Source organism: Culex quinquefasciatus, chromosome 2, assembly GCF_015732765.1.
Source record: "Culex quinquefasciatus strain JHB chromosome 2, VPISU_Cqui_1.0_pri_paternal, whole genome shotgun sequence".
Classification (NCBI taxonomy): Eukaryota; Metazoa; Arthropoda; class Insecta; order Diptera; family Culicidae; genus Culex; species Culex quinquefasciatus.
The window spans coordinates 203,378,209-203,391,426 of NC_051862.1; the positions used below are offsets into that span (position 1 = coordinate 203,378,209).

The 13,218-nt window shown below is 36.2% G+C and overlaps 2 protein-coding genes across 2 annotated transcripts; one reads left to right on the forward strand and one right to left on the reverse strand.

Moving 5' to 3' along the window:
- The first annotated feature begins 17 nt into the window (after window positions 1-17).
- LOC6038898 (thioredoxin-like protein 4A) lies at window positions 18-660 on the forward strand. The gene is made up of 2 exons (XM_001848545.2): window positions 18-216; window positions 273-660. Exons 1-2 carry the CDS (start codon window positions 139-141, stop codon window positions 621-623), a joined length of 429 nt encoding a protein of 142 aa, XP_001848597.1. The 5' UTR covers window positions 18-138; the 3' UTR covers window positions 624-660.
- Window positions 652-2,257, reverse strand: LOC6038897 (general transcription factor 3C polypeptide 5). Its single transcript, XM_038251394.1, has one exon. It carries the CDS (start codon window positions 2,106-2,108, stop codon window positions 693-695), a length of 1,416 nt encoding a protein of 471 aa, XP_038107322.1. The 5' UTR covers window positions 2,109-2,257; the 3' UTR covers window positions 652-692.
- Window positions 2,258-13,218: the final 10,961 nt, after the last annotated feature.

Sequence of the window (13,218 nt, forward strand, 5' to 3'; positions counted from 1 at the left end):
CCGATTTGAGCAACTGTCAGCGCGATTGTTTACAAACGTTTTTAATTCGAGAAATTTCCTCACAAACTACGATCTCGATTCATGAGTGAAAAGTTAATTTTAATTTAATCCAAAGCAGCCAAAAATCTCCCAGTCAAAATGTCGTACATGCTGGCACATTTACACAACGGATGGCAGGTGGACCAAGCCATCCTTTCCGAGGAGGATCGCGTTGTGGTAAGTTAATCAAACTTTTCAAAACTCGAAAATCTTTAACTTTCTTCCTCTAAAAGGTGATCCGCTTCGGCCACGATTGGGACCCGACCTGCATGAAGATGGACGAGGTGCTGTACAGCATCGCGGAGAAGGTGAAAAACTTTGCCGTCATCTACCTGGTGGACATTACGGCGGTGCCAGACTTCAACAAAATGTACGAATTGTACGACCCGTGTACGGTGATGTTCTTCTTCCGGAATAAGCACATTATGATTGATTTGGGCACGGGTAACAACAACAAGATCAACTGGCCGCTGGAGGACAAACAGGAAATGATCGACATCGTGGAGACGGTCTACCGGGGGGCGCGCAAGGGCCGGGGTTTGGTGGTTTCACCGAAGGATTATTCGACAAAGTACAGATATTAAGGGAACTCTTCGACTTAAGTAATAAATATTTTAATTTACGCCATCCGGATAGAACTCATTTATTCTCCTCTAATCAAACGGCAGAATCTTTTCTGCGTCGCTATCATCCGATTCGTCCTCCTCTTCGTCAAACGTCCGCTCCGTTTCGTCCCCTTCCGTTTCCTCAAACTCACTGGCGCTGGTATTGGTATCCGTTCCGCCTCCTCCCTCTCTTTTCTTCCTGAAGTTTGCCAGCACAATATCCGTCAAAATGTTCCGACACTGCTCGTCGAACCGCGCCGGCAACCAGCCCGTCTTCTCGTTACAAACCGCCCCCGTCAGTGGCGTCGGAATCTTCTCCAACATTTGCTGGATCTGGGGAACCTGCACGTCACAGTACTGATAGAAGATGATCCTCATCTGGGGCAGAGTGTCCGCCGTGAAGATGTAATCGGTCTTCGGCGCAATCGACCGACTGAGGCTGAGCTTTTCCGAGTCCCGGATGTTCGAGGACGGGTTGGCGAAGCGCATGCACGGCTTTATCGGATTTTGGCTGCGTTTCACCTTAACCTTGTCATGCATCGCTCCGGTGGTCCGAATGCGGAAGTCCAGCAGCTGATAGTAACGAGCATCGAAGAACTGACGCGGGTCGTACCCGAACCGGACCCAAGTTCCACGCCACGGACCATTGACAAAGTACAACGCCACCGACGGAAGCACGTACCGGATGTCGTCCTCGCTCAGCTGCAGCGCACACTTCAGCGCAGTCTTTGTCCACACCGGACGTTCCTGGAACTTGTTCCGCACCAGGTCAATCGTAGCCTGTGGCACGTTCTTCGCTTTCATTGTCTGCGGCGCCAACGGATTCGGCTCCTGCGGAAGTGGCTCCAACAGTGTAAACCCTTGATAAATTCCGTGCTTCGTACGACGTGCCCGCTCCTTATCTCCCGGGGCCGTCAAATCCGCCACGACGTCCTTCGCCTTGAAAATGTTCAACTGCGACGTATCAAACCGACTGAACGAAATCGGCGGCAAAAAGTACGGCACCGGATCCGTCCCGCACTCCGCCGGGTTCGTAATGACCCCGCTCGGAACAAAACTGTCGTACATACACTCGACCACCCCCGTAGTCGTGCTCCGCATCGCCGGCAACAGTTGAAAGTCGCACATACTCTCGAACCGATACTGAAAATTAACCCGGCCAGCGATCTCAATCGACCGGACCTGAACCTCGTTCGGTTGCGAGCGCTTCCGGCGAATCTTCAGCTTCAGCACCAGCCCCGTCGTCTGGTGCCGGTCGCCAAACGCCGGCTTCGAGTAGATCGAGTCCGGCCGGAAGCGAAGCTCGAGGCGACGCTTTTCGGTGGTGATTGCCGTACTCAACTCCAGCGCACCGCCCAGGGAAGCCATCATTCGGTCCGGGTTGCGAACCTGGCCGGGATACTCGATGCAAACCAGCTCCTTCTGGAGGTTGTGCTTGTGGGAGTTTTTCGGGTCGCACTCCATGGTGAACGATTCACTGCACTGACCAGCCACAGAATCAAGCTTTAAAAAAGTACTTTTATGTTAAAAACTCAGAGAAAATCGGCATTATTCTTTCACGATTTTAAAACAACTGCGAGCTTTGAAAAAAAAAAACTCAGCAGTCGTATGACAGAAACAAAAAAAAAAAAAAAAGAAAAAAAAAAACACATCACAAGATAAACAACAACAAAAATAAATTTGACAGAAACGATGGGTTATGGATTTGGTTAAGGTTTATCCGAGCACGTGGTTGAAGTACTAGATTGCAGAATTTGAATTTTAATCAGCAATCATCCGTCTCCATTGCATCATGTTATACAGCAATCCTCTACGAAATCAGCCGATTTTGCGCGTTTTTTCACTTTTTAAAACTTTGTGGGGTCTTCGTTTTGGCTATAAAAAAGTCATTTTGTTTGATTGGTTCACCCATACAAGTCTCGATACAATTTTGGAAGCTGTCCATACACAATGGTACGTTTATACTTGAAAATTTTAAAAAAACTACAGTTTTAATGTAAAATCACATTTCCAATCAAAATGTACTTTGGCAGTAATTTTGATAAAGAGCACCGTTTTCGAGATATGGTCAATTAAAGTTTGATTTTAACTCAAAATTTGCAGTTTTTTTTTATTTTTTAAAATAGTGCCCATAAGTGACAACTTCTGAAAAAAATACAAATAGGCCCCCATTTTAAATGCAACTAATGGTCCAATTGTCAATGTTAAAATCTAAACTGCTGAGCAATTCCCTGAGATTTCGGTCATTCGTTTTTTTTGTATTTTTCAATCTGGTTGAAACTTTTTTGGTGCCTTCAGTATGCCCTAAGAAGCCATTTTACATCATCAGTTTGTCCATATAGTTGTCCATACAAATTTGGCAGCTGTCCATACAAAAATGATACACGGTAAATTTTTTTGTGATTTTTAATTTCACTTTTTGTCCCTAAAACTTGATTTGCAAATAACACTATTTTTATTTTCTGATATGTTTTGGGGACATCAAATGCCAACCTTTCAGATTTTTTTATTCAGGATGAGCACTCTTCGACCGACTTATGATTTTTTGAATATATACTATTTTTTTTTCCAAAAATCCAAAAATTGGTCGCAAAAATTTAATATTACGCCCTTTTGAAATGTTAAGCTTGATTTAAAAAAATTAAAACATTGTTTTCGAAAAGATCGGAAAATTTCACGAATGTTTCATATTTTAACATTGAAATTAAAAATCACCAAATTTTTTTTACCGTGTATCACAACTTTGCCAAAGACACCAAATCGATAAAAAAATCCTTCAAAAGGTACGGATTTTTGAATTTTCGTATGCCATTTTTGTATGGAAAATTATAAGGACAATAATGATGCAAAATTGCTTCTTTGGGCATACCGAAGGCACTAAAAAAGTTACAGCCAAAAATTAAGATTTAAAAAAGAGGGATTTCGTAGAAAGTTGCTCAGTTGTGAAAATTTTGCTCTCCTTTAAAAAATATATAAAAATAAATATTAAGAATATTTTTAAATTGAGGCTTACGATTCACAAACCCTTTTAAAATGTTAATCTTGAAGCGTGAAAATAAATTGTGGAGGATGAAAAATTTACTAATAATAAATCTCTTAGATTGTGAATGAGTGTCCGAAACTATTTGAAAATTTAAAATATATGCCAATAACTTTTTTTTAGAGTTTTCAATATTCAATCAAAACATGGGCCTGTTGAAAATTTCAGCGAAATCTGTTGGAATTGGTAATAAAATTAAGCTTTTCAAGAGCAAATTAAATTTGTTATAAAAATAACAGTTTTCATATAGTGGACCCGGGTCCACAATCGGATTATGGACCCGGGTCCACTATAGGAAAAGGGGGTCCATAACAGGCCAAAAAAACTTTTTTTGCAATTCCGTCGTGAAACTACTTACTTTTCCTGTCATTCTTGAACGACGAAATAGCCTACTTTTCTGTGCCAAAAATAACAGAATCGAATAGCAACACTTTTCAAAATAAATGCTGAAAAGTTCTACTTTTCAGCACTTGTTTCGAAAAGTAACACTTTTCAACATTTTTTTGATTTAAACGATTTATTGGCAAAATACATGAAAATTTGACAATTTTTCTGCTCAAAAACAAATAATTGATGAAACAAATAGTCAAAATTGTTCAAAAGACTTCAGATTTCATTGTTTTGTACAAAGGGTTATGAAAAAGTGCTTAAATTATCAACGCTGTCACAATCGCTATAAAACCTATCAGACAAAACCAATTAACCAATTAAAACCCCTTAGTCGTAACAAACTCCCCAGAACCTTGATGTGGGGTTTATCAAAGGTTTATAAAACCCAAAAGGACCTCCGCAAAAGGTTGTTACGGCCTATTTATAAAACCTACATAGGAGTTCAAGGCTTTACAACTGAATCCTAACAACATCCTCAAAGCCTTGATAAAACCTTTGTTAAAACCTAGTCAGGAGTTATGGAAAAATGACATTTTATCCATTTCATACGTCTTCAAACATCTTAGGATTTATTTTGGCAAAAATAAGTCTTCGTCTTGCCAAATGAAATTATGGAGATGGTTGTCAAAAATGAGCAACTCTCTACGAAATCGGCCGATTTCAACCATTTTTTTTGTATTTTTTGATTTGGCTCAAACTTTGTGGGGGCCTTCTCTGTGACCAAAGAAGCTATTTTGCGTCATTGGTTCACCCATACAAGTCTCCATACAATTTTTGGCTGCTGTCCATACAAAAATGGTATGTAAATATTCAAACAGCTGTAACTTTTGAGTGAATTTTCTGATCAATTTGGTGTCTTCAGCAAAGGTATTGTTGAGGACTTTTGAGAAAAAAATAGGTACACGGAAAAACAATTTGCAGATTTTTTAATCAACTTTTTTTTCACTAAAACTCAATTTCCCAAAATACGTATTTTTTGATTTTCGAGATTTTTTTATATGTTTTAGGGGACAAAAATCCTCAACTTTTGAGCCATAGAGAACCATTTTCTAATGTGGATATCTCAGCAACTAATGGTCCGATTTTTAATGTTAATACATGAAACATTCGTGAAATTTTCCGATCTTTTCGAAAAAAAATATTAAAAAAAATTAAATTACGACTAACATTTTCCAAGGGCCAAACATTGAATATTACGCCCATTTAAAATGTTAGTCTTGATTTAATTTTTTTAAATATTTTTTTAGAAAAGATCGGAAAATTTCATGAATGTTTCATGTTTTAACATTAAAAATCGGACCATTAGTAACTGTTGCTGAGATATCGACATTAGAAAATGGTGTGCTGTTTGGCTGTTTGTGTGAGACTTCGAAAACTTCAATTTTCCTGTTTCTATTTCTTTAAGCCGCTGTATCTCAGAAACCAGAGGTCCAATCTTCAATGTCTCTTAGACAATTTTATAGCAAATTTTCTGAACTTTTCAAAACAATTTTTTTTTTAGAAATGGTCACTCATGGTCACTATTTTTAAAATCGAAAAACTGCAAATATTTCGCTAAAATCAAACTTTCGGTGGCTATATCTTGAAAACAGAGCCTTTTATCAAAAAATCTGTAATGTACTTTTCGATTGGAAATTCAATTTTATATAAAAAAAAAAAAATACGTCAAATTTGTTTTAGCATGAAATTTCGATTTTTTTTCCAAAAATCACTATTTTTTCAAAAATTCATAACTCGGCGGCAGATTTTTTGACCATGTTTCTCTATGGCTCAAAAGTTGCGGGTTTTTGTCCCCTAAAACATATAAAAAAATCTCGAAAATCAAAAAAATACGTATTTTGGGAAATTGAGTTTTTGTGAAAGAAATGTTAATTAAAAAATGGGCAATTTTTTTCCGTGTACCTATTTTTTTTCTCAAAAGTCCTCAACAATACCTACAACTTTGCCGAAGACACCAAATTGATCAGAATATTCATTCAAAAGTTACAGTTGTTTGAATATTTACATACAATTTTTGTATGGACAGCAGCCAAAATTGTATGGAGACTTGTATGGGTGAACCAATGACGCAAAATAGCTTATTTGGTCATAAGGAAGGCCCCCACAAAGTTTGAGCCAATTAAAAAAATACAAATAAAATCCATTTCCGGTTTTGGTAGAGAATTGCTCAAATGACAAATAATAGATATTAGAGGTAATCCAAATAATTTGAAAGCTTATTTCTAGCAATTGATGGATCAAATTCAGCTCGGTTGAAATCTCCATACACAAATATATGTTTTGTATGTAAATTGTCTATGATGGTGAGAGGGGGGAGGGGGTCCGAGATTTAAAAAATTTCTACGTGGTTTCTGGATGATCCCTGAGCAAAAATGTGATTTGCCACTGAAATATTAATTTCTGTTCGAGGTTCAGCTACAATTTATTATCTTTGTCATAATTTGATTTTTTATGACTAAAGTTAAAAACTGACTAATCCTAGGACTAATCTTTTGTTATGTTAAGTATTTTGTGTAGTTATTTTTTGTCTTGTTTAGTTTCACAATGATAGTATTGATTATTGTTTGAATTCAACAGTAAATTTTCAAAACAACCTAATAGTCGTGAGTTCTATGCAGATAGGACCTTTTGAAAATTTAATCTAGAAATATAATCATTATTAAATCATTTCAATTCAATTGGGTACTAAAGTCCTATGTAAATTTTTATGTACAACGGTAAAAAACACGATTAAAAACCATTTCTGATCACTTTTTTTCATTTTAATGCAAATTTTTTTTTGACAAGACAACATTTTTTCGATGGATCAACTATGGTCCCCTTGGAACGAGCTGTCAAGTAGGAGCTTTTCTGTCAAGAAGGACCGCGAGGTTAATTTTCAAAATTGATTTAAAAATCCATTTTAAACTCTTTGTGCTCGTACAAAGGGTCATTGTACTCAGAAAAATAAGCTTTATCGCTGTAAACAATAATATCAGCAATCTAAGCTTCATTTTAGGACCCAATTGGGTACTAAAGCCCTATGTCAATTTTTATGTAAAACGGTAAAAAACACGGTTAAAAACCATTTCTGAACACTTTTTTTCATTTTAACGCAACAATTTTTTTTGACAAGACAACATTTTTTCGATGGATCAACTATGGTCCCCTTGGAACGAGCTGTCAAGAGAGTTATCTACGTGCGCATGTATTGCGTGTACGTACACGAAAAAAAGTGAGGTTAAATTTTGTACCAGCCAGCAAAACAAATGGTGCGCTAGTGTGTGTGAGATCGGGCTTAGATAGCTCTAGTAGGAGCTTTTCTGTCAAGAAGGATCGCGAGGTTAATTTTTCCAAATTGATTTAAAAATCCATTTTAAACTCTTTGTGGTTGAACAAAGGGTCATTGTATTAAGAAAAATAAGCTTTATCGCTGTAAACAATAATATCAGCAATCTAAGCTTCATTTTAGGACCCAATTTGGATTCATGTTAATGATTACAGCCAGGAGTGCAGGAGTCCATCTCAACCGAGCTCCTCGCGAAGATGAAACTCTGGGTCCAGCCGTGTTATTTGTATTTTGTTAGTTTTGTATTTTTGTATTTTTTTTGTATTATGTGTGTACAAAAAGAAGTAGGTTTTTGATGCCGCTGCATTGGTGGCTATTCCTGTGTTTCCTGTTTGTTTGTCTTTATCGCAGGGAGACGCTCAACTGAGGCCAAGACCGATGTTTTACTTCCCCGTCCGATGGAAGGCTACGCACATACATACACATGTCATAAATCTTTCATCAAACATACTGTTCCCACTTTTTATCTTTTTTTTTCATATATGAAACCAAGCCTGCTCCGGTTTAATCGCTGAAAGCGGTTGGACTCGCAATCCAAAGGTCGTCAGTTCGAAACATGGGGTGGAAGGTTCCTTGGAGTAGAAAAAGTTTTGGGTGCTCTCCCCATTGGACTCCTAAGTTCGAGCAGAAGCTTGCAATATAGACCACAAAAGACATGGGTGTCGTTAAAGTGGATGGTTTTTATTTTTATTTTATGTGCGTAGAAAATTATGTTATGAAAAAATGCTCTATGATCTGTATGATCTTGATTATCTTGTTGTTGTTCAAAATTAAAAAAAACCTTCAAATGGACAGTACTCGAACCTACCATCCTTCACTCTCAGCTCGTCCTTCGTGACCGGACGTGTAACTCAGGGGGAAGAGGAAGCGTTTGTGGTGGGGGGTGCTAAAAGGTAATAATTTTCACCACTCAGTGATTCATATCCATTTCATAACCATTTGGAAAATCCTTGTTGACACACGAATCGCCCAAGTGGTGGGATTTTCTCACAAGGCAGCAGAGTGTCCTCCTGGCCCTCGACTTCCACCTGGTCAACGACTTTGACAATGGCGGCTAAACTCTAGCGCGAGACAAAGTGAATAATTGATGCTTAATAGTACTTTCTCGTCTTGTCACTTGAACCTCTGTTGGCCCGACAGTGGCGGCTCAAAAGTGGAAAAATGTAATATTTAAACATCACAAAACTACACACAACGAGCCCTTCGGAGACAACTTAATAATTGAACTCGAAACGACACCAGGTGTGGGCATCATCACGACACAGCCGTGAGTCACGGTCGCCGAGGGTGGGTCAATCCGTGAATATCGATTGATTCGTTTAAAGTATCTACGCATTTTCGAGTGACTTCCGGCGGGCAACTGCACTTTGTAATTTGTGAAAATTGAAGATCGGCGCGATTTACGCCCACTCGGCAAACTATAGTTATTAGTTAACGTTACACGTGCGCGCAGCGAGGAATGCATAATTGAGCTCGTGGTACGGGGCAGTTGTCATGAAAGTGTGTTTCTTTGTGACCTATTGGTCACTTTTGATGAGTTTGAAAACTTTAACTATAAATTTATGAGAGTTTGAAAGACAAACAAAAGTTCAAGCTCAATCCAAACAACAGGGCAAAAGTTGGGTTTATAAAACCATGGTCAATACTTGGAAATGACCTTTAGTTTGAATTTAGCTTGGTTGTGAAGTGAAATAGGAGATAAATTGTAAGTAACTTATCATAAAAATTGATTATCACTTGTAGCACCAAGGGGGTCAAAAAAGTAGGAAATGCAACTTCAACCGGCTGTATCTCGACGAAAACTCAACCGATTTGGATGATTCTTGTTGCATTCGATCCGGAAGAATATCAAAAATCACCTCCCAAAAGGTAGATCCAAAGCAGACGCGTCTACCTAAAGTTATAATAAAAAAGGCATTTCCAACTTTTTTTCCAATGGTTGTATGAGCCAATGGAGTTGCGTTTCCAACTTTTTGACCCCGTTGGGGCTACAAGTGTTATTCTTGTTTCGACTTTAAGGCAGCCAATTTTTTCCAAACAAGCAAAATATGTTTCATTTTCTTAACACAAAGATTTCGGTAAACAAGTATCCGATTGAATGAAAACATATGATTATGAAAAGTACCCTCAAATGGAATGAGTGGTTTTTCAAAAATGCTTTGTTAATGTTGAAAAAAAAAAAATGTAACTCGAGAAGAATTTTTCTGATCGATTTGGTGTCTTCAGCAACGTTTTGGGCAAGAGGGGGAAAAAGTTATATTTTTTCTTAGAGTTTTACTGAGTTAAGAGTATATTTTCAGAGGCAGAACCTCTAAACCGGCTCCGGAACCGATTCCATCACAAATCAGCTACGCAACATGTGTCCGCAAGGATACTTGTATTATCAAGTGGAAGGTTCTTTCACCCGATTGGAGGAAGGTTTGAAGATGTATAGTAAAAAAAAGAATTGATATATTTATACTACACAGCGAAAAATTGTGTAAATTTGGAAGGTGCAATTTTACATTTTCTATGATATTGAAATTTTTTTAGGTAAAATTAGATTTTTTTCTTACATAAAAGATGTACCCATTTCCATGTAATATTACAATGATTTTTTAAACTTATTTTATTGATAATAACAATATTCTTGGGATAATTTTTTTTTATCTCAATTTAATTTTTTTGTTGAGGATTTCTGAAGAGCAACTCTTTACGTTATCTTTTGAAGAATTCTGAAGAGTAATTGTTTACGTTTTCGCAACCCGTATTTTTATATAATTTTTAAGGAACTTTGTTTATCAAAAGTGCTTTTAAATTATTCAAAAACCTTAAGAAGGTGAAAAGTTTTTGTGCCTTCAGCAATGTTATAGGCATTCAGAAAAAAAGTTTCAGTTTATATACGTAATTTTTTATTATTTTTTTAAACAAATCCTTCGATTGTAATTTATATAAAGTTGGTTTTAAATTTGAAAAGCTATACAGTTCTTTATAAAAATAGAAAAATATTCGAATGTCTCCACACAATTTTGGTATGGTACGTAGATATTCTAAAATTAGTATCTTTATAAGGAATTTTCGGATCAATTTGGTGTATTCGGCTAACTTCTAAGTATTGATGAGGATAGTCCTCATCAGATCAGTCAGGTAAAAACGGGTATTCTTTGATATATTTTAGGGGTGTCTTTTGAGCCATAGAGAAATACAGCCAAAAAATTTGAAACCGAGTTATGATTTTTTGAAATAAATATTCTTTGAGAATATGGAAATCGATGCAATCGAAAAGTACTCTACAGAAATTTTGATGATGTGCATCGTTTTCGTGATAAAGCCACTAAGTTTGATTTTACTAAAATAATTGCAGTTTTTAGATTTTTCCATTTCTGAAAAAAAAAGAAAATTTCAGAAAATTTCCTAAAATTACGTCTAAGAAGCATTGAAGGTTGATCCTCTGTTGCTAAGATACAGTGGATATATGAAAAAAAAAAACAAGGAAATTGAAGTTTTCATAGTCAAACGACCCAAACATGCTACAGCCCCAAACAGCCCCCCACCCCATTTACCAATGCCAATACAGTAGTTGTTTGGTAACTGGGCTGAACGAAAAATAACGAGGGGACTACCGATGCATAATATTTATTTGATGAAATATAAAAATAAAAGTTACTAACATTTGTTTACAATGATTACTTTTCATATTTCTTTAATTGTGACATGAAATTACATAAAAGTTTGAAAAAAGTTTTTTTATTTGTTGACCATGATTTTTGCATCCATTAACCCCTCGGTGATTTCGGTTTGTTTTGGTTTTCTGACGTTTGTCTGGCTTTTAACTGGGCTACGACCCAGTTATCGAGCGCCCAGTTAAAAAGCAGCCCAGTTAAACAACGCCCAGTTACCGAACAACTACTGTATTTATAAAAACTAAAGATCCAATTTTCAATGTGAAAAATGAAACATCTGTGTCATTTCCTGATCTTTTCGAAAAAATATAATTTAAAAATATTGAAATCAACATTATTATTTCAAAAGGGCGTAATATTCAATATTTGGCCATATTCAAAATATTATTGGGGAAGGCTTTCAAATTTCGTAGATAATTGTTTTTTTTTTATTTTAATTTTTGTCAATTTAGTTTATACAAAGTATTGAAATGGATTCACAATATAATTTTTCAAATGTTCAAATAATCTCTAATTTTATTTTTCCTTGTTGTTGTTCCGACTTTTGATTGCTGCGATCCTTCAATATCTTGAAAACTATTGCAATATATTGGGACGGGCCCCAACACTGCCCACCATTGAAAAAAACGGCTAATATCCACTTTTGGCAAAAACGAGACAATAGCACCAGGTGGTAAAGGACGTTCCAACGCATCTCCTGGAACTTGAATTTTACTGAAATAGTGTCTAGACTTGGCTGCCGATGCGAAAAACCAAACGGCTAATATGCCACTCTTATGGGAAATTACCTTGACGGAGATTTTGTGTCAAACACTAAAACGCGTTTTTCTCGGAATACTTGATTTGGCATAATAGCCGAATTTTCAATTATGGGCAGAACAGACCATTATTAAAAAAATCAATCCAAATCAATTATTGGACATGGTTCCTGGGACCATTCTGCACCTCTGGGCCGAGTTTCAAAATATTTGCCGGCAGAAATTTCGAATATGGTCAGTTTCGAATAGAAATTAAGGAGAAATCACGGACGAACGGACATGACACGGGGTTTGAAAAGCAGGCGAAAACCTGCGCAAGCGAGATCGCCAAAATCTTAGCGCAACGTGGTTTAAAACGTAAACAAAGCCAGCTCATGATGCAGACTCATGGGCATTTTTTGAAATGGTCGTATTAATTTATATTGAAAATACCATTTCTATAAAGTTTTCGGCAATTTTAGGGTCCATGATAAATTACATAGAATCATAAAGACAAACTTAATTCCAAAAAACTGATTCTAGCACCATACTAATGCTAAATGTTTTGATTAATTATTGCATAAGACATTTTGAGAAATCATGCTTAATCGCACGATGCTACTTCGACAACTTGAATGTAGATAGCGCAAGTGATAGTTTGCTTCAGAAATTTGAAGAAAACTTGTTCCTGGTGTCATGTTCATTCGTCCGTGGAGAAATTGCATGTAAAATGCGTAGGAATAGATCAAAGTTTCAATGTTTTAACTCGAAAACATTACTGGTCAACGTTTTAAATTGTACTAACATGTAGGGTATTTTAACCATTAGTGGACCCCTAGTAGAGCCGATGCACATTTTACACAAATTTTCAATATTTTTAGCACTTTTTCATAACCCAATTTTTTCATATTAATTACATAAATGTTTGACCGAAACTAAACATAGATTTGTTTACAGTTGCTGATAAAACCACGCATGTTTATTAAAAAAAAATTTTGTTCTTGTTTTATTATTATAAAATATAATTTCAAACTGCTTCAGTTAAGTACAATTTTGATTAATTATATTTTTTACGGCTTCAGCATTTTTGGTACTTTTAACATGAAACAGCTATATTTCTACTCATAATTGAAAAAAAAATATGCATTTAGGTTGATAACAACAGGCAACACTGTATGTTCATGAGAAACTTTTGGTTAAATACACAGTTTTCTTCATTTTTGAAGGTTTAATTAACAGGGGTCCACTTATGGAAAAGTTTGGATTTTCGTTGTCCTATATTGGACCCCACTAATTTTTGCTTGAAAATGAGCAGTTCTTCGCTTTATTTTAGTAAAGTTCCTTAAAATTACATTATTTCGACTTGCTGGAGTTAAATAATCAGTCAAAAAATGATTGAATAGTTGATTCATTCATA